The following is a 25231-nucleotide window of genomic DNA, read 5'->3' on the forward strand; positions in this document are numbered from 1 at the left end:
TTTTTTTGTGGTACGCGGGCCTCTCACCGTCGTGGCCCCTCCCATTGCGGAGCACAGGCTCCGGACGCGCAGGCTCAGCGGCCATGGCTGACGGGCCCAGCCGCTCCGCGGCATGTGGGATCTTCCCGGACCGGGGCACGAACCCGTGTCCTCTACATTGGCAGGCGGACTCCCAACCACTGCGCCACTAGGGAAGCACCTGGATGTAATTTTTAAACAGCGAAGTAGTTGACACGACTTTTGTTCTTGGTGTTTCATGGAAACACCAGCAAAATTCAGTGGGGTCAGAACCTGCTTGCCTGCAGCTTCCAAGTCACTCACTGCCTCTTGCTCTGTCCTTCAGGGTTACATAGAACAACTGAAGCATGTCTCTTCTTACCTGACTACCACTTACATTTTAAAAGACAGCAGCCAGATCTCCTCACTCTTCATATGACATGATTTCTAGGAGCCCCACCTACCTCCCTCAACTGCCACAGTAATCTCTGAAGACTTTTAAATAATCCATTAGCAATTTTTAGCAGCATAACTGAGCATACGTTCAGTGCTTAAGACTACAGTTGTTTGTTATCAAACCCTCCTTCCCCATGCTAGAAATTATTCTAGTATTTGCCTTAGAATAAGGGGGAAAAATGTGTGTTTCCAGTTAGTTGTGTAACCTTTTATATTAGTTACCTATTGCTGTGTAACAGATTGCCCCAACATTTAGTGGCTTAAAACAACAAACATTTGGGACTTTCCTGGCAGTCCAGAGATTAAGATTCTGTGCTCCCAGTGCAGGGGACCTGGGTTTGATCCCTGGTCTGGGAACTAGATCCCGCATGCTACAATTAAGAAAGAGTCCACATGCTGCAAATAAGAGTTCACATGCTGCAACTAAGAGTCTGCATGCTGCAACTAAAGATCCTTCATGCAGCAATGAAGATCCTGTGTGCTGCAACTAAGACCCAGAGCAGCCAAATAAATAAATATTTTAAAAAAACCAGGCTTTATTAAAACAAACAAAAACAAAAACATTTATTATTATCTCACAGTTTCTGTGGGGCAAGAATCTAGACTTGAGTTAACTGGGTGCCTCTGACTCAAGGTCTCTAGAGACATCACAGTAAAGCTGTTGGTCAAGGCTGTGGTCTCATCTGAAGGTTCGACTGGGTGGGGGGTCAGGGTTGGGGTAATCTGCTTCCAGGCTCACTCATATGGTTATTGGAAAGTCTCCATCCCTCACCATGTGAGCCTCTTCACAGGGCTGCCTGATACCATTGTAAATGTCTTTCTTCAGGACAAATGGTCATAGCAAGAGAGAGACAGAGAGAGAGCTCAAGATATAAGACACAGTGTTTTTATTACCTAATCTTGGAAATGACATCTCATTACTTCTGCCATATTCTACTTGTTAGAAGCAAGTCAGTACGTACAAGTAAGTCCAGCCCATCCTTAAGGGAAGGGGTTACTCAAGGGTGTGGATGGCAGAAGGTAGGGATCTTTGGGGACTATATTAGGGGTGGTCTACCATACACTTCTCTTGGTTCTTCTTGAGTCCAAGTTTTAAAGAAATAAAAAGAGGGCTGTTTTGTGGCATCAGGTTCAAACGATTTTTTTCTCTTTCTCATTTTTTAAAAAAGATTTATTATTTATCATTTATTTATTTAATTTATTTATTTTTGGCTGCATCGGGTCTTAGTTGCGGCATGCAGGATCTTCGTTGAGGCATACGGGATCTTTCATCGTGGCGCACAGGCTTCTCTCTAGTTGTGGTGTGCAGGTTTTCTCTTCTCTAGTTGTGGCGTCCAGGCTCCAGGGCGCGTGGGTTCTCTAGTTGAGGTGCACGAGCTCAGTAGTTGTGGCACGCGGGCTTAGTTGCCCCACGGCATGTAGGATCTTAGTTCCCTGACCAGGGATCGAACCCGTGACCCCTGCGTTGTAAGGCAGATTCTTCACCACTGGACCACCAGGGAAGTCCCCTCTTTTTCTTTTATATGAGTAGGTATGCTGGTCTAAGAGATGTCTTCCTTTTGGAAGAAGTCAATTTCTGTCATAAATCAACCTTAATAAAGCTAATTACATTCATGGTCTTCCCTTTTTCATTTTTGTTCTAGTAATCAGAAAGCTTTTAGGAAAGGGATTGAGGGCTTCCCACATACATCCCCTTCAGAGACTCCCTACTGTGTTTGAGGATTACTGCAGCAGACTCTGTCCAATAAGATGACTAGAGTCTAAACTCAATAATCACATTACTAATAACAAGTGGAAATAACCAACATTTATTCAGAGCTACTCTTGGCTAACACAACGTTATGCTCTTCACTTACTTTGTCACATTTAACCATCAAAACAACCCTATCTGTCTTTTAACTGTATTTTAAACCTCTTTTACTTGCTTTTGCATTTATAAATAGCTGTGTATCTGAGAAAGCCAGCAAATATAGGTGAATTTTTCAAAGCAAAAATTGTAGTCAAATATTATTATGGAAAAGAGAAACTCAGTCGAAGGCTTCTGATGTCCAGCAATTCCCCAGTTCTTGTTTTGTGATTCAAGCCTAGCTCCATCCAGAAAGGCCCATCCAGGACTCCTTGGACTTTTCCCATTATGACTCCACTGAAAAGAGAGGTATGGAAAACTGTATCATAAGATACTATAAGGTAACTCTGCTCTCCCCAAAGCCACTGAGTCTCCATGAATTGAAAGAAAGGGAAATGCAGGCTTGCCATCTATTAGAACCTACTGATCAGACTTCCCTGGTGGCACAGTGGTTAAGAATCGGCCTGTCAAAACAGGGGACACGGGTTCGATTCTTGGTCCAGGAAGATCCCACATGCCACGGAGCAACTAATCCCGTGGCCACAACTACTGAGCCTGCACGCTGCAGCTACTGAAGCCCGTGCGCCTAGAGCCCATGATCCCCAACAAGAGAGTCCACCACAATGAAGAGTAGCCCCTGCTCACTGCAACTAGAGAAAGCCCGCGCACAGCAACAAAGACCCAATGCAGCCAAAAAAATAAAGAAGCTACTGACCAATGTCTGTGTGGTTTACATTCTGTAGGGTAAGAGCCTTGAGGGAGGGCTACTAAGATGAATTGAAACTTCAAGGATGGATTTTTTTTAAAAGTCAGACCTACTGAGGTATAATTTACACAGCAACATTTTAAAGTATCAGAAAGATTTGAGGAATGGGGGTTGGTACCAGATTTTAAATGTGTCAGAACAAGGATAGAGGTAAAATTCCACCCAAGTAGATCAGGAATGAACCTCAGGCCTGTGTGTCTCAAAGAGAACAGAGGAGTTAGAATGGGACCAGGTGCCATGAGGAAGAAGCTTGTACCATCTTGATGGCCGCTGGCAGGTATGAACACACTGTACCAGAAGTCAAGAGGGCACTTTTAAAGTCACTCTGAGCAGATTTAACTTGGATAAAGGAGAGTGCCCATGGGCTCGGTGACCGTGGGGGAACTTGCTATACCAGTCCTCACATCAAGATGCACAATTCTCTTATCTAGGAAATAGACTCACAGATGTAGAGAACAGACTTGCAGTTGCCAAGGGGCAGGGGTGGATTGGGAGTTTGGGATTAGCAGATGTAAACTATTATATACAGGATGGATAAACAACAAGGTCCTGCTGTATAGCACAGGGAACTATATTCAACCTCCTGTAATAAACTATAATGGAAAGGAATATGAAAAAAAGAGTGTATATATATATATATATATATATATATATACACACACACACATATATGTATAACTGAATCACTTTGCTGTACAGCAGAAATTAACACAATGTTGTAAATCAACTCTACCTCAATAGAATAAACTTTTTAAAAAAGGCACCGTTCTTAACTAACATCTCAACCAGGCCCGGATGGCATTGGCGTGTCCATAAGGGATGGCCAACTGCAGCCTTTTTGCAACTAGTCACAGAAGACTGGGGGAAAACGGGTGACATTGAGGTTTTCTTTATGTTCTGCCACATGCCCCTGGAGGGCAGGGCCCATGCCTTATGCCTCTTTCCAATAAATATCTGTGGGTGCTGATGTTAACAACAAAAGACTAGGCTCTCCAACTTCTGCTCCTTTCCCTCTGCGTCCAGGCTACCGGAAAGCTGATCACTTGGCTATTTTGCACTAGCCATGCTTACCTCAGTTGTGTAATTAGAGTGAAGGTTATTTGACGCTTGAACCTTTCCCTGGCAGATTTGTTCAGGGCTCTTTTGGCCCATCATCATGCAGTGCCCTTGGGCAAATAGGGGAGACTATTGAGGGTGGCAGCACCTTTTCTAAGGGCCAAATCAGCAGCTGCAGGGAGACTTCTCCTGCTTATTGAATATATTTCAGAACATTGACAGGGCCTATTGTGTTACCAAACCCCACACAGAGATTACAATGGATTTTCTAACAACAGTCAATGAAGGAAAGATACCAGCTGCCCATACACGAGGACCACACTGTGGGGTTTGGTCTGCCAAGAACAGTGGCTATTGGCCTGAGAAGCACTTAAGTCAGAGACTTGCATGGTTATTTGTCCTTATTTGGCTGCACTGTCTGATCAGAATAAATCCTGCAAAATAGTTAAGACTTCACCTTTTATTTTATTGGAACACACCATAGTTGACCCTATCTGGAGTCCCTGTGAGATGATCAGAAAAGCTTTTGGCTTCTTTGCAAAATTAATTCACAGACCCATAAAGGCAAAAGAGGAGATTCCCTTCAGTGATGTCTAAGGAAGGAGAAGGGTTTTTTTCTTTCTTTCAAATGCTCGTGAATGCAACAGGGAGGGGGCACTTGACCTCTCCGCTGTGTAACACATTGTCTAGGTATTTGCTCGGCTTTGGAGGTTGCCCACGAAAGTTATCAAACATTATCTCATTTGAATGAATGTTTAAAAAATACAAAGAGTTGAAATGAAAATGTTGGAAGGTTTTCTCTTTCACTGAACAGCTGGTTTTTATATGCTTTCTCTCTAATGTTGTAAACAGTTTTTATACAAAACAGTCACAACAACAAATGCTTTTTAAAAAGGTTTTGCTTGACAGAGCAGCTTCAGGCCATGATCCAGTGCTTTAAGGTGGCGTTTTCCTGAAGAAGTTAGTCAATGTTTCATTTTACAGATTCAAAATGTGCTTACAGACCGCCTGGAGGGGTGGGATAGGGAGGGTGGGAGGGAGGGAGACACAAGAGGGAAGAGATATGGGAACATATGTATATGTATAACTGATTCACTTTGTTATAAAGCAGAAACTAACACACCATTGTAAAGCAATTAGACTCCAATAAAGATGTAAAAAAAAAAAAGTGTGCTTATAAAGTACTGAGAAAGATTTTTTTTTTTTTTTTGCGATATGTGGGCCTCTCACTGTCGTGGCCTTTCCCATTGCCGGACGCGCAAGCTCAGCGCCCATGGCTCACGGGCCCAGCCGCTCCGCGGCATGTGGGATCCTCCCGGACCGGGGCACGAACCCGTATCCCCTGCATCGGCAGGCGGACTCTCAACCACTGCGCCACCAGGGAGGCCCGAGAAAGATTTTTAATAAATTTATTTATTTAATTTTGGGTGTGTTGGGTCTTCGTTTCTGTGCGAGGGCTTTCTCTCGCTGCGGCTAGTGGGGGCCACTCTTCATCGCGGTGTGCGGGCCTCTCACTGTCGCGGCCTCTCTTGTTGCAGAGCACAGGCTCCAGATGCGCAGGCTCAGTAACTGTGGCTCACGGGCCTAGTTGCTCCGCGGCATGTGGGATCTTCCCGGACCAGGGCTCGAACCCGTGTCCCCTGCATTGGCAGGCGGACTCTCAACCACTGCGCCACCAGAGAAGCCCCTGAGATAGATTTTTATTCAAAGACACCAAGTGGGTTGTGTTCCCTTCAGGGAAGTCATCTAAAGAGACTGTTTGCTTCTTTCACTCCCTTGGCCACCGTTGGTACATCCTCTGATTCCCCCCAGCATGGGCTTGAGAGCCAAGATGGTGGAGATGGTTGGTCTGTGTTCACCAGATCCAGCTCTCCTCTCCTTCCTGGACAGACAGAAAGCAGCACTAGTCAGCTCCCTTGCCCTTAGGCAGGGCCCGAGGACTCATTCTGTCCAACAGAAGTATATCTGAAATGACCTGTAAAGTGGGTCTGAGGCAGGACAAAGCTCCCCAGGTTCTCTGCATTCTCTCTTGTTGCCATAGCAACCGAAACCACCAGTTCCAGTGGGGCTGAAAGGTGGAAGTAGCCTGAAGCTCTGAGTCACCACTCAGAAGGGAGATACCTGGAGAACCCCTGGACCCATAGAGGACTTCATATGAATGAGAAATAATCCTTTCGTTTTAAGCCGCTGATACTTTGGGATTTGCTTGTAATCACAACGTGGCCTATTTTGACCACACTAATACAACAATGTTGGAATCTACACAGGAAAATCACTTCCACATTTTACTTTCACATCAGTGAAGAGTTCCATCTCATTTCAAAATACTCATTTGTTAGTTTCGTTATCTTTGAAATGCTTTGAAAATCATTACAAATGAATTTTGTTTCGCTATTTTAAAAAATCAGATCAAAAATAAAAAGCTTGCCTCCATACGTAAACATCGTGAGCTAAGGCAGCCCTGTTCTAGAGCCTCCACTGACAATTACTCAGAAGATTTAGAGTAATTTGGCTCTCTAAGTTTTGGTGTAATATTAAAAATCAGTCATCTTACTTTATGGTTGTAACTTTCTTTTTGTATGTATTTCTAGATTTTGAAAATTCAGTCCAAGTAATTTAAGACACACGAGCTCGTAGTTTAGTCAAAATATTATCTGATATCACCCTTAGAACTAATTAATAATAATTGCTATCACATTGAATGATTCCTAACCTATGTTATATCTAACTTTGCAAGCATTATATCTAAACCTCAAAATATCCCACTGAATTAGTTAGGGTTCTTTAGAGAAACAGAACCAAAAGGGCGCTGAGGTGTCCAGAATGTACAACAGTGGCATAAAAATTATTTTGAGCTGAAGTTATTTGAGAGTCAACAGATGCAGGTTTTGAACTCCCCTTTGTCTGCCTTTAAGATAAGCAGAGGCTTGGGAAAAAACTCAACTCATAAATCTTCTCTCCGGGAATTTCAGGAGTTTTGGAACCAGGAAAGATCGACTCTTATCACCAGTGACAGAACTCAGCACCACACCTAAATAGACATTGCCACAAAGCTATCATATCTCCCATCTATTCTTCTAAGGGCCATTTATCTTTCCTAAAAGTCAACTGTTCTCCCATAAGTGCCCTTACCCCACTATTTCAAAGAAGTCATTTGTTTCCCTGTAAGTGACCTTCTCCCCCTCCCCCTTCCCTATTAAATGGAACATAAGCCCTCAATTCTCACTGCCACCTAGTTACACTTTTTTTTTTTTTTGCGGTACGCGGGCCTCTCACTGCCGTGGCCTCTCCTGTTGCGGAGCACAGGCTCCGGACCCGCAGGCTCAGCAGCCATGGCTCACGGGCCCAGCCGCTCCGCGGCATGTGGGATCTTCCCGGACCGGGGCACGAACCCGTGTTCCCTGCATCGGCAGGCGGACTCTCAACCACTAGTGCCACCAGGGAAGCCCCCTAGTTACACTTTTTTGTGAATTCTTGTGTATGTACATAAATAAAAATCTGTCTTTTCTCTTGCTAATCATCTTTTGGCAGTTTAATTTTTAGGCTTCCATTCCTAAACCTAAGAGGGTAGAAGAAAAGTTCTTTCCTCTCCCCCTAGTACATGTGTATGTATGAGAGAGAGAGAGAGAGAGAGAGAGAGAGAGAGAGAGAGAGAGAGAGAGAGTTTATTTTAAGGAACTGGCTCAGGCAATTGTGGAGGCTTGGCAAGTTCAAATTCTGCAAGGTAGGCTGTGTGGCTGGAGACTCAGGGAAGAGTCACAGTTCAAGTTCAAAGGTGGTTTGCTGGCAGAATTCCTTCTCCCAGGGAGGTCAGTCCTTTTCTATTAAGGCCTTCAACATAATGAAGAATAACCTGCTTTACTCAAAACCTACACATTTATATGTTAATCTTACCTAAAAAATACCTGCACAGAAACATCTAGAATAGTGTTTGATCAAATATCTGAGTACTGTGGCCTAGTCAAGTTAAGACATAAAATTAACAATCACACCCACAAAAAACCCCATTTTATATATGAGGATATTGAGACTCCAAGAAAGTAATTCAGTTGCTCAGGGTAAAATGATCAGTATGTAGCCAGGCTGGGATGTGAGTCTATGTCTGTGACTTGAAAACCCTTGGTTTTCTCCTTACATAACACAGTTACTCACTGCCAAGGGTCTTTTCATAGGTCAGGTTTTCTTATTTTTTTCTTCTAAAATATCTTGATCTTATTATTCCTTTGTACGCAATAAAACTTGACTTTCCTCAAAACTAATTTCAACTGTACTTAACATAGCTGGCAACATCATATGTACTTAATAAATATTTGTTGACTGATTAATGATATTTTACAGAGATGTTTAAAGGGGCAGAATCTTTCACTTTAAAATACATCTTGGAGGACTTCCCTGGTGGTGCAGTTGTTAAGAATCCACCTGCCAAGGCAGGGGACACGGGTTCAAGCCCTGGTCTGGGAAGATCCCACATGCTGTGGAGCAACTAAGCCCATGTGCCACAACTACTGAGCCCGCGTGCCACAACTACTGAACCCCACGTGCCTAGAGCCCATGCTCAGCAACAGGAGAAGCCACCGCAATACGAAGCCAGTGCACGGCAATGAAGAGTAGCCCCGGCTCGTTGCAACTAGAGAAAACCTGCGTGCAGCAACGAAGACCCAGCACAGCCAAAAATAAATAAATAAATAAAATAAAATTTAAAAACTGCAGTATTTATTTTTAAAAAAATACGTCTTGGGGCTTCCCTGGTGGCGCAGTGGTTGAGAGTCCGCCTGCCGATGCAGGGAACACGGGTTCATGCCCCGGTCCGGGAAGATCCCACATGCCGCAGAGTGGCTGGGCCCGTGAGCCATGGCCTCTGAGCCTGTGCGTCCGGAGCCTGTGCTCTGCAATGGGAGAGGCCACAACAGTGAGAGGCCCGCGTAACGCAAAAAATAAAAAAAAAATAAAAAAAATAAAACATCTTGGAGATTGTTCCATATCAAGTGTTCATAGTGTTTGAAAGTGTGGAAAATACTTAACCACGTAATATACAAATAATAACAAGAAAATACTACTACTACTTAATCGCAAGCCTTTGTCATTAATCCAAAGTATTCTCCAAATCCCTGTGGAAATGCTGACATCACTAATCATGTCTTTATATGATAGTTACCTGCTTCCTAAGCGTTGCTCTGGTGTCTTAGCCAAGAAGAGTCTGCAAATGTCTTTTGCTTCCTCTGTGAAGTTATCGTGTTGGAATCTGACTTCCTCTTTCAGTGTTCTTTGCTTTAAATCCTCTTTACTGACTTTTTCCTTGTAATCTTTGAATGGTGTTCGTCCAGCAACCATTTCATAAATACTGCATCCCATTGCAAACCAGTCCACAGGATAGGAATAATTCGCTTTTTCCATTAGGATTTCAGGAGCCATATAACCATTGGTTCCAGCCTGTAATGCCCCAAACAAAAACAAAACAAAATAAAAACACTAGTGTGAGTTGAACAGACACTGCTGACAGCCTACGCAATACCCTTTCTCCTTTTCTTTCCTTGTTGAGGGAACCCTAATTTACTTGGAGTGGCCATGTGTCTAACCTATTCTATTCCTTGCTTTCCCAGCAGCCTCTGGTGCAGTCAGGGCAGGCCATGCAATCCATTCTGGCCAATGAGACATAAAAAGGATTTGGTTGGAGTGCATTATGAAAGAGAGAGATACGGCTGATCTTGAAGTGGGAAAATCACCTAGACTCTCTTAGTCCCCTCACCTCATCTTTAAGGTAAAAAGTTCACGTGGCTGTCTCGAAGATCCCCTAAGTCCTGCTTCTGCTTTTTATTCACAGATAATAGAAAATTAGATGCATGATTTTTTTTAAGTGGAGTTCTTTATTGCTAATATTGGACGTTCACATAATATTATCTAGTCTATGATTTTTTTACTCTATTTGCTATGTAATGATACTAAAATATCAGCCATCTTTGGCTGTTTGTCTCTGCACTGAAAATTTAATACAGAAATTTTAATCCATAAAATTCCACACATGAAACTTCATTTAACATGCAAGACTATATATTGTAGGCACACTTCTACTGACAATATATACCAAATGACCATTGGGTTAATGTGTGTGTATATATATATATATATATATATATATATATATATATATATATATATATATATATATATATATACACGTAGCACACAATTTACTCTATGTGTGTGTATATATATATATATATATATATATATATATATATATATATATATATATATATATATTTAAATACACGTAGCATACAATTTACCATCTTACCATTTTAAGTGTTTAGTTAAAGAGTATTAAGTACATTTATGTTGTGCAATGAATCTCCAGAACTCTTCATCTTAAAAAGCTGAAACTCTATACCCATTAAGCAATTCCCCATTGGGCTTCCCTGGTGGTGCAGTGGTTAAGAATCTGCCTGCCAATGTAGGGGACACGGGTTCGAGCCCTGGTCCAGGAAGATCCCACATGCCGTGGAGCAACTAAGCCTGTGCATCACAACTACTGAGCCTGCGCTCTACAGCCCATGAACCACAACTACTGAGACCACGTGCCACAACTACTGAAGCCTGCGCACCTAGAGCCTGTGCTCTGCAACAAGAGAAGCCACCACAATGAGAAGCCTGAGCACTGCAACAAAGAGTATCGCCCGCTCGCCGCAACTAGAGAAAGCCCGCGTGAAGCAACGAAGACCCAACGCAGCCAAACAAAACAAAGCAAAACAAACAAACAAAAACCCCCAAAACAATTCCCCATTACCCCAACTCCCCAGGCCCTGGCAACCGCCGTTCTACTTTCTGTCTCTATGAATCTGACTATTCTAGGTACCTCGTATAAGTGGAATCATGCAGCATCTGTCTCTTTGTAACTGAGTAGAATTTCAATACGTTCATTCATTCAACAAATATTTAATGAATACCTGCAACATACCTTGTAATTATAAAGTATATACTTACATTATAATATGTTTTCATAAAAACTAAGCTGCTTTTGATTAAAGTATAACATTTGCAGCACTTAAAAATGCAAAGAACACCCTGAAATGACAATAAGCTTCTATTAATATTTACATAAAAATGAGAACATAAAGTATTGGCAGAGTTGTGAGAAACAGATGTGCTCTGTAATTTGACTTAGATTTTTAGGAGAGCAGTAAGACACAGAGCATAGACAATGAGATGTATCAACTGTTCCTGTTCTTCAACCAGGTCACTTGACTTTGGAGCAAGTAGCTCAAATAATTGATTCAGAAGAAAGGGAAAGGAATCTACATCGCGATGTTCGTAGCGTCATTATTCATAATGGTTGCAAGCTGGAAACACCCAATGCCTTTCAATAAAGACAATAGACCAGGAGACTTCCCTGGCAGTCCAGTGGTTAAGACTCTGTACTCCCACTGTAGGGGGCACGCCCACATGCCCGCCATGCAACCAGAAAAAAAAAAAAAAAAAGACTAGAGTCTAGTGTTAATACCAAGAAGTGCATATATGTAATGGGTTTCGCATACTGATTATACTGATTATAAATGTGAATTCAGTACATCAAAAAAGGTTGGAAAGTATTTTTAGTTGTTTACTGGGTGATTTTTTTTCTGTCTAGTTGCTTAAATATCTGTTTTTAATGTACACAATATATGTAATACCTTAGGAATATTAAATTTCATGGATGATTTTTACATGGATAACAACAATGAAAAACATAAATGACCTAAGGACTAATGAGGAGTAATTGGCTTGAACAAGAAAATTGTGGAAGTGACCTTGGTCTGACAGGCTGGGCATGAGTCAGCATGGCACTGCTGTTTCCGTAGGAGCGTGTATGTAATTTGGGTGGCCATATGTTCCAGTTGGCCTGGGACAACAGTTTACATCTGTTGTCCTGGCATCTTGTTCAGTGTTACGTCTGCCCAAACAAAAGGGTACTGTAGGCTCCTCTGAGGCCCAGGATACAGTCATACTCATCTTTGTATCAAACTGGGTATTTACCCCTGAGCCTCCCTTGCTGCACGCCCAACAAAATGTTTCTTACGTAAACAATAGTGAAGACGGTAACTAGATGTTTTCCATCCACTATCCAACAAATATTTGTTAAGCTACACCCTGCAGTGATTTCTAGGGATACCAAGACATACTAGGCCTGGCCCCTGACCTTGAGGATTTATAGGCTGGTGGAGACAGGTCAGAAGGTTAATTCAGTAAAGGAGGGTAAATGCCTTAATGGGAGTGGAAAACAAACATAGGGAGGCCAGAGGCTGTGTGTGTGTGTGTGTGTGTGTGTGTGTGTGTGAATGTGTGTGTTGGGGACACTTCACTGAAAAGTGACAGCTGAGCTGAATTATGAGGGAAGAACCTTCTCACAAAGAGAAGGCTGTCCAGGTAATGGCCATGTGCAAGAGATGGAGTCCGGAAAAATGTGGGGTGTTCGGGGAACTTTAAGTAATTTGGCATTTCTGGAGTATAAGCTCTGTGGGATGCAATGGTGGGAGGGGAGACTGGAGGGGGAGATGTAGATGAAATTGAGAAACACTGTCTGCCAAGGTGGCAAAAGTCCATTCCCAGGCTCCCTTTTCCCTTTGTCCCTTTACTATAGAGTCTGAAGGCTAAGCACTCCATCTCCCAGACTCACGTGTTGCACCCAGGGTGGCCGTGTGATAATGTGATATGAGATTCACTTGAGAGGTGCGCAAGGTGAAGGCACTGACGGTTGGGAAAAAGCTTAGAAAATGGGGGAAATATCCAGTGAGAAGACGAGTAAAACTTAAAGTAAGTCCTTCATAATGTTTAGTTTTCATGTAACAAATACACACTCATTTTTTAAATATCTCATTTTTAAAAGCTCATTCTCTAATTTTAAGTACTTTGGAAAGGAAAAAAGTAATATTTATCAGAGGAAAAAGAAAGTTAACTAGGCCAGAAAATAAGATATATATTTATAAATTTCTTATGTCAGAGAGCATGGTATTAAAAATGTGAAGGTCAAAGCACATGTTAAACAAAAAACACTGCAAATTTTTCATCGTTGCTCTTATTATCTTATGTAACCTCACCCTGAATGACTCAGAATTTTGTGTGCTCAACAACAACAGCAAAATGGGGGAAATACATGAAAGATATAAGATGGATTAATGGATCAACAGAGGGATGGATAGATGGATGGACATGTGATAAAGCAAGTCTAATAAAATGTTAATAATGCACAATGGAATATTGCTCAGCTATAAAAAAGAATGAAGTGTTGACACATGTTATGACATGCATGAACCCTGAAAACGTTATGCTGAGTGAAAGAAGCCAGTCACCAAAGACCACTTACTGTAGGATTCCATTGAAATGCAATATCTAAAATTGCATGCAACCAATTTTAGTGGTTGTTTAGGGTTGGGAGAAGGGGAATGGGACTGATTGCTAATGGGTAGGGGGGTTCTTTTGGGGGTGCAGAAAATATTCTAAAATTGTGATAATGTTTGTATATCTCTGTGAATATTCTAGAAACCATTGAACTGTACACTTTAAATGGGTCAATTTTATGGTATTTAAATTACATCTCAATAAAGCTGTTTAAAATGTCAAAGGTGAACTCTAGGTCATGGGTGTACAGGTGCTCGCTGTGAATTCCTTCAACTTCCCTGTATGTCTGAAAGTTTTCATAATAGAATGCACAGGGGAAAAAGGAGTAAGGGGTGGGGGGATGTGACACCAGACGTTACCACACTGGCTGCTAGTTCATGAGGCACATGAAACTCTTCTGCAAGAGTCACAAGGAAGAACCACAGGGGAGAGCAGAGGAGGGGCATCTATCTGCCCAGCTCCCTCCCATCTCCTACTTCCATTAGTCAATAGTTGACCCCATATGATATCACTTATATGTGGAATCTAAAAGATACAACAAACAAGTGAATATAACAAAAAAGAAGCAGACTCACAGATACAGAGAAGGAGCTAGTGGTTACCAGTGGGGAGAGGGAAGGGGGGAGGGGCAACATAGGGGTAGGGCTTTAAGAGGTACAAACTAATAGGTATAAACTAAGCTACAAGGATACATTGTACAACATAGGGAATATAGCCAATATTTTATAATAACTATAAATGGAGTATGACCTTTAAAAATTGTGAATCACTATACTGTACACCTATAACATATAATATTGTACAACAACAATATCTCAATTAAAAAAAAGAAATGTCATTTTGAATTCTCTGACATGTAAATGTTTAATCATATATTGAGATTATATATCACTAAAAATAATAAAAAATAGAATTGTTAAAAGCATGAAATAAAAAAGAATTATCCTAAAGAATTATCCTTGTCTCTATTTCCAGATATGTCCTCCAGACCCTTAGCAGTTGCCTGGAAAACCAGGTCCCACATCATACTACAGTATAATATTTCACCCAGCTCTAAAAGTGGAGGAGCAACTTGGCCTACAAGTGGTGCCAACAGGGTGTTGCCCAAGAGAGAGAGGAAAGGAGGCCGTAGAGAGAATATAAGAGGGTGTGTGAGGTTTGTGGCCCAGTACACCAACTTCATGAAATTTCTCAGTGATAGGCTTTGCTGTGGGGTATTTTTCATCCCTGGTGCTGGCTACTGGCTGGCCTCTCAATCCAGAAACTAGTGGCTGTCAGTATTGGGAAATTTTCTCAAATTATTTCTTTGATCATTTTCTCCTTTACATTTTCTTTCTTCTCTCTCCCTTCCCCCCTTTTTTTAAATCCTGAACTTATCCTTTGTGTTTCTTATTTTTGCTCCTATCTTCTATCTCTTTGTCTTTCGTTTTCTTTCTTTCTTTTTTTTCTGGGAGACTTCCTCAATTTTTCTTCTAACTCTTCCATTTTTTTAAAGTACTTTATTAATGGGAAATTTCACACATACACAAAAGAAAAGACACTAGAATAATAAACCCAGTGTACTCTATACCCAGCTTCAACAATTATTGACACATGACCAATCTTGTTTCTTGTGTCCCTACTCATGCCCTATGCCCCCCACCCCTGCCACTAACTTAGATAGCATTTGTATTTCACTATGAATCTCTAAAAGATAAGGTCACTTAAAAAAACAAGCAAATAAACACAAAGCACTGCAAACACCATTATCTCACTTTAAACATAACAATAATTCTTGAATATTATCAAATATCTGGACATATTTATACTTTCCCAACTGTCCTATACACTTGCCCCCTAAATAGTTGGTTTAAACTTCGGTCCAAGTAAGGTTCACACAGTGTGATTGATTGATATGTCTGTTAAATCTTCGGGACTATATAAGTTTTTCCTCTTTCTCTCCTCACCCCACTGCAAGATTTTGTTGGAAGAAAAACCTGGTTAAACTGCAGTTTCCCATAGTCAGATTTTGCTGACTGCATCCCTGTGGTGTTATTTAACGTGTTCCTCTATTCTTTGTATTTCCTGTAAGTTGATAGCTAGATCAACTTACAGGAAATAGCTAGATCTGGAGACTTCTACTGAACTTTTCATGTCTGCAAATATGTTTTTATTAGCATATAATTAACACAGAATAATGTGCTTGTACTTTGGGTTCAGTACCTTTTGATAACTGACTACACCCATGTAAATACAACCCAAACAAGATAAAGAACATTTCCATTCATTTCCTTTGTGCCCCTTCTGGTTCATTGTCCTCCCCTCTTCCCAGGCAACCACTTTCTGATTTCTGTCACCATATATTAGTTTTGTTTGCTCTTGGATTTCACGTAGATGGAACTGTATGGTAGAAACTCTTTTGTGTCTGATTTTTTTTAACATAATGATTTTGAGATTTATCCACGTTGTTCTGAGAACATATTTATATAATTTTAATTTCCAAATGTCCTTGCTCTTCTCTGAATGTTCTTTGTCTTACAACATCTGTCCTTGTTTCATGGATGCAGTATCTTCCCTTAAATCTCAAAAGATATTAATGTAGGTTTTAAAAAAAATTGTTCTTTTCTACTCCCTGCATCGTTCCTGTTTCCTACAATTTCTTTCTTCTGTTTGTTTTGGCATTGTCTTTCATTTTGGAGGGTTTTTTCAAATGACAAGTGATCTTTGACTGTTTGTACTTAAGAGTGCGACACCAAAAAGCTGACAAGAAGCTTGTCAACTGATGGGCTTCACTGTAGGGTGATTATGCCAGGCCATGTCACTGGGGACCCTACCTGTATCTGTAGACCTTCTGTGTTAGGCTGCTCAGTTTCCCCAGAGGGAGGTCCTCCAATATCTCACCTGAGAGGTGTCAGCCTGCTTGCCCTCACTGTGGGAGCTGAGATGGGAAAGGGGCTGAGGGTCTCCCTGTATGTAGTATTTCATTCTCTACAACTCTGAGTTGGGCTATATGTTCCTGGGTCAGGCTTCTCACTGGCTCAGTCTCTTGAGCTGGGGTGGGAGAGGCATGAAGAAAGACTAAACAACATCCAACTGCATTTCAGACGGTGGTGACTGGTAAGTTCTACTCAGCCACATTTATTGTGAGCTTGCTCCGTGTGTGGCAAGTTTCCAGCGAGCAGATTTCAGAGGCGAGTGACTTCAAGGATTAAAATCACTAATCAGGACACTGGATAAACATCAGTCGCTCAGTAGAAGGTGTAGGGTGAAAAGTGGGCAGCATATGCCGGTCATGAACAAAGGACCGTGAGACAGACACCGGGAGAAAAATTGGAAATAATAATGGGCAATACTTATTGAGTGTTTGTTACATGCTAAATATTTTGTCAAGTGCTTAACGTGAAATTCTTGTTTAATCTTCATGATAAACCTATGAGATAGAGCCTATTCTATCCTCCATTTTGCAGATTAGAAAACTAAACCACAGAGAGGTTAAATCTTGCCTAAGGTCACCCGCCCAAGATTCACGCACAGGTTTGCACTGTGAACCACTACATTACACTGCCTCTGTGGAAACAGGCGAGGTGGCTTTTTCTTATCCTTCCAAGTTCCCTCCAGGATTTCTTTTCTCCCTCTAGAGTATCCCCCTTCCCTCTCCCCATCCGCCAGGTACTAAGTCCTCATCTCGGTCCATTCTTGCTTAAGCTGCTACTCTTCTTTCCCCAACAAGTTCTCTGTTCTTTGTCGGCATCACCGCTCAGTCAAGCTGGCTGGCTTGCTCCGCACCACAGAGGTTGCTGGTCGGTGGGCACCAGACCCTGAGCCATGCTGGGACCAACTTGCTCCCACCCCCAGGAAACAAGTGAAGAATCGCCGGCCGTCTTTACGGCACTATAGCCCCTTGGAATCGTGGAAAGAGCGCTAACGGCATGCAGGGTAACCTCAGATTCATTCCAAATAATTATCAGGGCTCTACCTCTTGGCCCTAAAGACAGAAAAAGTCAGTGATGGAATTCTGAAGGGCACCACCTCCTTGAAGAGTGGAGGTATTTCACAGAGAAGAATGGAATCAGCAGCATACGCCAGAGTCTAAGCGCCCAAATTCCATCGCAGCCTCCAGCTGAAAAAATTAATTGCCTGCCCTTTATGCCATTTGTCTTCGGCATGCGAACGGCCTCCTCAGAGTGGGGTGGGAGGAGAGAATGGGCCAAGCAGCATGGGGCAGCAAGGTCTAACCACGCTGACCTCTCGTGGCCCAGTTTAACTCCTGCAGTTACAAAGGGCCCCCCCGCACATCAGTCTCTGTGGCATCAAAACAATCTCTTTCAGATTGTGAGACCAAGAACTGTGCACCTGGCCAGGCAAAACAAAGTATGCCCAGCATTCAGGGCATCAAGCATCAGGAAGCCAGATGGGGTCCAAACCCCTCCCCCCGGTGGGCAGCAAGAAGTCCATCTACCACTGTCATCACATGTGGGTTGCTTAGTCCCATCAGGGCCACCTGTCACCTACAGGCGTCCAGACTTTGAGGAAGGTGGATCAGAGCCAGCTTGTGGGGACCTGTGCGGACACCCCCTGCCTTTTGCTCTTGCTGTCGGATGCTGGCTTCCACTGACCCTGCAGTTGTTGTCACTCTCACCCCTGGGAACCACGGGAGCTAAGTGGCAGGGCCCAGGCGGGGCAGGGCCTGCACAATGAGTAGCCCAGTGTGGCTCTGGGCAGGAGCGAACTGTGACCTCATCTGCAGTGATGAGAACAGGGTGTGGCCTTTCAGTGGGGGCGCTGACAGGGCATAGTTCTCATCCGACTAGTTTTAAACGTCCATTAAGAAGTGTGCGTGTCTCCGCGCATGCTTGCGTGTGTATGTGCAGGTCCTTCAAGGTCAAGGTCACTTCCAGGTCCCAGTGAACCTGAAAAGTTGGCAACCTTAAATTCCATCATTAAAAGAAATGCCTGTATCCTGGTGCCCTTGGTGTGGCCAGGCCAGGCTGGATTTACTGAGCCGCGCGGGGAGAAAGACGCCGTCAAGGAAGCTGTCTCTGCGTTTCCCGATGGCCCAGCAAACTGGCCGGCGGAGCAAGAAACCGCCCGCGGATGCCTCTTCCCCCCAGTTCATCACAAACCAGATCCACTCGACAGCACAATCCAAACAGAAGAGGGAATCAGAATGTACATCTTTTGTTTGCCGTGGCAGGAGAACTGTTGAGCAGAGGAAAAAAACAAGCTGAGCTTAGCGCTATCGGCTGTTTCCTGGGGCTCGCTCCTTCCTTCCTCCGAGGGGGGCCCGGCCGCTTTGTTCTCGTTCCCAGCTGCTTCTCTGCGCCTTTAAGCGGTGGCCTTTGCAGACCTCAGAGGAATGCGGCCCGGGACCCCAGGGGACTTTGCTCCGAGGCTCCGCCCTGTGTGCTCAGCCCCGGGCTGCAGCCTCCGGAGCGCGGACTTAACTTTTGCTCCTTGCCCTCCCGCCCCGTCGCTTTCTGCCAGCCGCTTCCTGGGCAGGAGGGGGAGCCTCACCAGAGGGGCTTTCCTGCTCTCCCTGACACCCCTGGGAAGAGGGGATCCAAAAGAGGGATCCCTGCAAGAACGAATTCTGCAGCTATACAGTCTGGCATCTGTCTGCTCTGGTGCAGATCTCAGCTCTACCAATTACTAGCTGGTCACCCCCAGGCCAGTTACTCAACCTCTCTGAGCTTCACAGCTCTTACCTCATAGGACTGTGATGAAGATTAAAGCCATAAGACACACGGCTTGCCTTTCCAAAGCCTGGCACGTAGCAGGCCCTCAATAGGTGTTAGCCACGATGGTCACCAAGCCAGGCTCTGGTTGTCTCAGGCAGGGCGGCTACACAAGAAGAACAACCCAGAAGCCCCTAAGACTCCATCAGATTGAAAGACGGGCCTGGTACATCATCAGCGATCAATAGCTGTGATTCTTCCACTGGAGTGTGTTCTTAGGTGGTTTCATATTCAGCGAATCTGTCCAGCAGCAGGCTGATGCCTATTTTCCATGGTGCCTCTAAGACACTCAGAATAAAATCACACACGAAGCTCCACGTGGCTGTGAGGAATTGAGACAACGGCATGTGCCTGCTCGACTCAGCTTCCAGGCGAGCTGCACCTTCATCCACTGCCCACCCGGCTGCAGCCTTGGGGTCCTGCTGGCTCCTAGTGTCCCTCAGAGAACAAAGCACGGCAGCAAAGGTCCTCTGAGCAGCTACAGTGCCTTTCAGGTGAGGCAGAAACAATGCAACAGTGGGGACCGTGGCAGAGGGTCTAGCGCTGGGCTTCTTGTAAAATAATCATAGCAATCATTTTGTGAGTGCCTACCAAGTGGCTGATCTCTGCTAGTCATTCATCTACTGTAATCTTCTCATCAAGCCTAAGAGGGGAGCAGTATTAATCAGGCTCAGAGAAGAGGCATGACTTGTCTGGGGTTATGGGCTATGGCAAGCCTAAGTGGCACGTCTGGGGCCAGTTAGAAGGAGGTTCTCTGCCTGCGTTTGTGGTCAGCCTGTGCATCTGTACACAGCAGCCACAGTAAGTGGCAGAACCAGATTGGCAGACTCCCTCTCCTTCCATCTTTTTGATCCTGTGGACCGTATTTCATCAGCTGCACTTGATCTGAAAGGATGCTCTGAGCTTCCAACGTGTTTACCTCAAATTAGGTGATGCGGCAACGGTTTGTTCCCTGGATCGCATCATCGTGCATGACAGCCCTCTCCTGCCGCACCCTGCAAGCCTCACGACTCTCTTTCTCTCCTCACTGCCACAACTCAACAGACAATGTGCCAGCCTGGCACTTCCCACGGAAGACGGAGGGCCAACCCATGCTCCACGCACCAAGCCATGCAGAGTGCCAGACTCTCTTCCTTCTCCCCTTTGTTTCCTGTATCTGTGAGTCTGTTTCTGTTTTGCATATACATTCACTTGTACTATCTTTTACATTCTCCATATAAGTGGTATTATATAGTATTTGTCTTTGACTTATTTCACTAAGCATAATATTCTCTATGCTCATCCATGTTGCTGCATATGGCAGGATTCCATTCTTTTTTATGAAGGAGTAATATTCCATTTTACATATATATTATACCCCATCTTCTTAAGCCAACTGTCTGTTGATGGGTGTTTCCATGTCTTGGCGATTGTAAATACTGCTGCTGTGAACACTGCACTCCTTTCCTCCTTGCCCTCATCCCAACTCCCTCTTCCTGTTGGCCCTTCCAAGGCTGATTTTCTCACTTTCCCGCCTGGAAACCTTCAGTGGCTCCCCAGCACCCTTGGCATTCCAATGCCCTTGTCTGAGTCCTCCAGCCTCCTAGGGCCTGACACAGGCTCCGCTCTTGGTGGCACCTGTTGTCTCCCTCACACCCCGTGACTCCACACTCTAGACAGCTGCAGAGTCACACTGTCCTTGACTGAGCCCCAGGCCTCTGGCCAGGGTTTTCACTGCAGCACTATGGACATGGTGGATCATTACTTGGGGCGAAGGGCTGTGGTGTGTGTTGTAAGACGTTCGCAGCATCCCTGGCCTTTACCCACTAGATGCCAGTAGCAACTCCCCAGTCATGACAACCAAAAAGGTCTCCAGACATTGTCAAAGTGCTCAAGGGGCCAAAATCGCCCTCAGTTGAGGACCACCACCCTATGCTGATCCCTGTGCCAAGCCCACTCTCCTTTCTCTTCACCTGCCTCACTTCTTTTGTTTTAACATCTTTCTTGGAGTATAACTGCTTTACAGTGTTGTGCTAGTTTCTGCTGTATAACAAAGTGAATCAGTTATACATATACATATGTTCCCATATCTCTTCCCTCTTGCGTCTCCCTCCCTCCCACCCTCCCTATCCCACCCCTCCAGGTGGTCACAAAGCACCGAGCTGATCTCCCTGTGCTATTCAGCTGCTTCCCACTAGCTATCTATTTTACGTTTGGTAGTGTATATATGTCCATGCCACTCTCTCACTTTGTCACAGCTTACCCTTCCCCCTCCCTGTGTCCTCAAGTCCATTCTCTACGTCTACGTCTTTACTCCTGTCCTGCCCCTAGGTTCTTCAGAACCTTTTTTTTTTTCTTTTCTTAGATTCCATATATATGTGTTAGCATACGGTATTTGTTTTTCTCTTTCTGACTTGCTTCACTCTGTATGACAGACCCTAGGTCCATCTACCTCACTACAAATAACTCAATTTCGTTTCTTTTTATGGCTGAGTAATATTCCACTGTATATATATGCCACATCTTCTTTATCCATTCATCTGTCGATGGACACTTAGATTGTTTCCATGTCCTGGCTCTTGTAAATAGAGCTGCAATGAACATTGTGGTACATGTCTCATTTTGAATTATGGTTTTCTCAGGGTATATGCCCAGTAGTGGGATTGCTGGGTCATATGGTAGTTCTATTTTTAGTTTTTCAAGGAACCTCCATACTGTTCTCCATAGTGGCTGTATCAATTTACATTCCCACCAAGAGTGCAAGAGGGCTCCCTTTTCTCCACACTCTCTCCAGCATTTATTGTTTCTAGATTTTTTGACGATGACCTGCCTCACTTCTGTTTGCCTTGTAAGTCTCGACTCAGTTGTCATTTCCTCCTGGAAGCCCTTCCTGACCCCATAACCCAATGTCAGGCTGGTGCCCTTCCTATGCACTCAACTTGGACAGTCTGACTGCTGTATTGTCAGGGCCCTTTGACTTATCAGTCTCTTCCCTGTCCTCGGCTTCATGAAGGCAGGCATTTGTTTGCCTGGTATCCTGTTGTACTCAGGGCCAAGTCTGTACCTGTGACACGACTTCACCTAGTAAATCACCCTTGACAGCCCTCTCTCCCTTAGCCCATGTCCAAACTATCACTGAGGCCCAGTCATTCTGGAATCTCTTCCCAGTTCAAACACTGTGCTCTGGCTCCACCACCCCTCCTGTTGGCTGAGCTGCCATCATCTCTCACCTGGATTACAAATGACAACAATCCACCCGAATCCCTTCTGATCTGCTCTCACTTCAGATGGAGTGATTCTTTTTTTTTTTTTTTTGCGGTACGCGGACCTCTCACTATCGTGGTCTCTCCCGTTGCAGAGCACAGGCTCCGGACATGCAGGCTCAGCGGCCATGGCTCACGGGCCCAGCCCGTGGTTAGGATTTTGGTAGAGACCAATATGTGACCATGAAGTAGCCAGAATGCCTGTCCTGTGTGGTTCTCAGAAGTAAATTCACAAAGAGAAAAATTTTTGGAGCAGGGTCATAATGGTTGTGATGTATGTAGGTATTAACTTCTGATGAAACACACTCAGAGATCCTTTTAAAATCACTTATTCAGGGCTTCCCTGGTGGCACAGTGGTTAAGAATCCGCCTGCCAATGCAGGGGACATGGGTTTGATCCTTGGCCCAGTAAGATCCCACGTGCCGAAGAGCAACTAAGCCCATGTGCCACAGCTACTGAGCCTGTGCTCTAGAGCCCGCGAGCCACAACTACTGAGCCCACGAGCCACAACTACTGAAGCCCAGGTGCCCTAGAGCCCGTGCTCTGCAATAAGAGAAGCCACTGCAATGAGAAGCCCGCACACTGCAACGAAGAGTGGCCCCCGCTCGCCGCAACTAGAGAAAGCCCGCGTGCAGCAACGAAGACCCAACGCAGCCAAAAATAAATAAAAATAAGATAAATAAATTTTAAAAATAAATAGACAAAATCACTTACTCAGTGTGTCACTAGCATTGTAGTCGGCACGACAGAAGCTTCAAAATAAATGTTATGCCCAAACTCTATGACATTATCCCTCTGAATGTGAGGAGTTGGTTAGAGGCAGGACATGGTAACCAAACATATCACAAGCTTCTGGGTCACTGCACTAACTTCATTCCAATTCCTGACAATATAGCAAGTTTTAAGGACTGACTCATGTTCCACAATATCTGAAGGTCACTGTTCTCCACATAGATGGTTGAATTTGAAAAGTCCCAGCATGAGTCCCATTGCCCAATTTTCCTGTTATATTTACCTGGCATCTCTAAAAATGCTAAGACTTAGTTTTATTGTGTGCATGTGGATGTCAGCTGAGAACAGGCAGGAGTGCTTATCACATTTATTTTTTTTTATTTTTTATTTTTTTTTTGCGGTACACGGGCCTCTCACTGTTGTGGCCTCTCCCGTTGCGGAGCACAGGCTCCGGACGCGCAGGCTCAGCGGCCATGGCTCACGGGCCCCAGCCGCTCCGCGGCACGCGGGATCTTCCCAGACTGGGGCACGAACCCATGTCCCCTGCATCGGCAGGCGGACTCTCAACCACTGCGCCACCAGGGAAGCCCTATCACATTTATTAAAGGTGAATATCGACAGTGGCTGGGACCACGTTTAATGATATTGTGCCTGGGTGTGGGAAGGCTGACTGAGATATTAGTCACATCATTCCCTGTAAAGGTTGGGCCAATCCTTTTCCAAAGTCTTAACTTCATTAGAGGTTCAACTAGGCTTGAGGTTGAGGTCCATATCAGACCAGACTGAGGAAGATATGCTATGTCATCACATGCACTCATTCTGAGCTTTACTCAGTGGAGGGCCTTTTATAGCATTACAAACCAGAGGCCACATTCTGCTCTGTGTGTGAACTTGACAAGGTGGAATCAAAACTGTAAGTACTCTTGAATCTGGCATACCTGGGTTCATCTCACATATGAGAGATGTGACTTTGGGTGGGTAACTTAACCTCTCTGAGTCTCAATTTCTCCATCTCCATAATACTCCCTATCTTGTAAGTCTTTATAGAAAGGCTCTAGATCCCATCATCCCTTGATTAAGAGGTCAGAACTCTTCCAAACTTTTCAAACCATTGAGATAACAGCAGTTATTAGGGGTACCCGCTGTTTTTGCTTATCTGAATTCCATTTCACCATTCTCTTCCACCCCTCTTTTCTTTCTTTTTCTTTTGGCTGCACCACGCGGCATGTGGGATCTTAGTTCCCTCACCAGGGATCGAACCCTCGCCCCCTGCATTGGAAGCACGGAGCCTTAACCACTGGACCACCAGGGAAGTCCCTCCATCCCTACTTTCCATTGGAGAACACTTTCCTCTGCCCTCAGTTCCTGATATATATATAGGACAGAATGTCTCCCTGGCTCCTGAGCACAGCAGAGATCTAGCCTGGCTAATGGACTTGGTTATGGCTGGGCATGTGACTTGAGCTGTCCATTGAGAGTCTTCCCTGGGAATTTGAAGGAACTGTTCGTAAAGAACGGTTCTCTTTCCACGGGATTGCTCGGTTGGTAGGATATGCGTGGAGCTGTCGGTGGCCCCCACTCAGGAGCCCCTGAGAGCGGGAGTGAGGCCAATGCCGAGGAGAGCAGAGCTGGGGCACAGGAGAGTTTCCCGCTGGTACTGCTCAGACCCTGGGTCACTCTGGGCTTCTTAGTTATGTAAACCATTAATTTCATTTCCTTAAGTAACTTCCCTTCGTCCAGTAAGAACCCTTACTGATATCCCAGTAAATCATAGTAAAGCGTATGCCATGTGTTTACCTTTGGCGTTTGCGAGTCTTTTCCTACAAATAATTCAAAGACTATCTCATAGACTCCTGAAATCTTAAGGATGTTCTGGGGCCTGCCTGAGATGCCAGACACAGTGAGTCAGTGATAAGCCAGGGTTTCTGCCTCCCAGGCCAGTGCTCTTTTTTTTTTTTTGCGGTACGCGGGCCTCTCACTGTTGTGGCCTCTCCCGTTGCGGAGCACACGCTCCGGACGCGCAGGCTCAGCGGCCATGGCTCGCGGGCC

The 25231-nt window shown here is 44.4% G+C and overlaps 1 protein-coding gene across 1 annotated transcript in view; it reads right to left on the bottom strand.

Annotated features, from left to right (window-relative positions):
* Positions 1-25231, bottom strand: part of GRK7 (G protein-coupled receptor kinase 7) — a 37737-nt gene that overhangs the window by 1976 nt on the left and 10530 nt on the right. The window contains 1 exon segment of the mRNA XM_007446960.1: positions 9277-9551. Coding sequence (XP_007447022.1) covers positions 9277-9551 — 275 coding nt within the window.

Source organism: Lipotes vexillifer, unplaced genomic scaffold (assembly GCF_000442215.2).
Source record: "Lipotes vexillifer unplaced genomic scaffold, Lipotes_vexillifer_v1.1 scaffold40, whole genome shotgun sequence".
Lineage (NCBI taxonomy): Eukaryota > Metazoa > Chordata > Mammalia > Artiodactyla > Lipotidae > Lipotes > Lipotes vexillifer.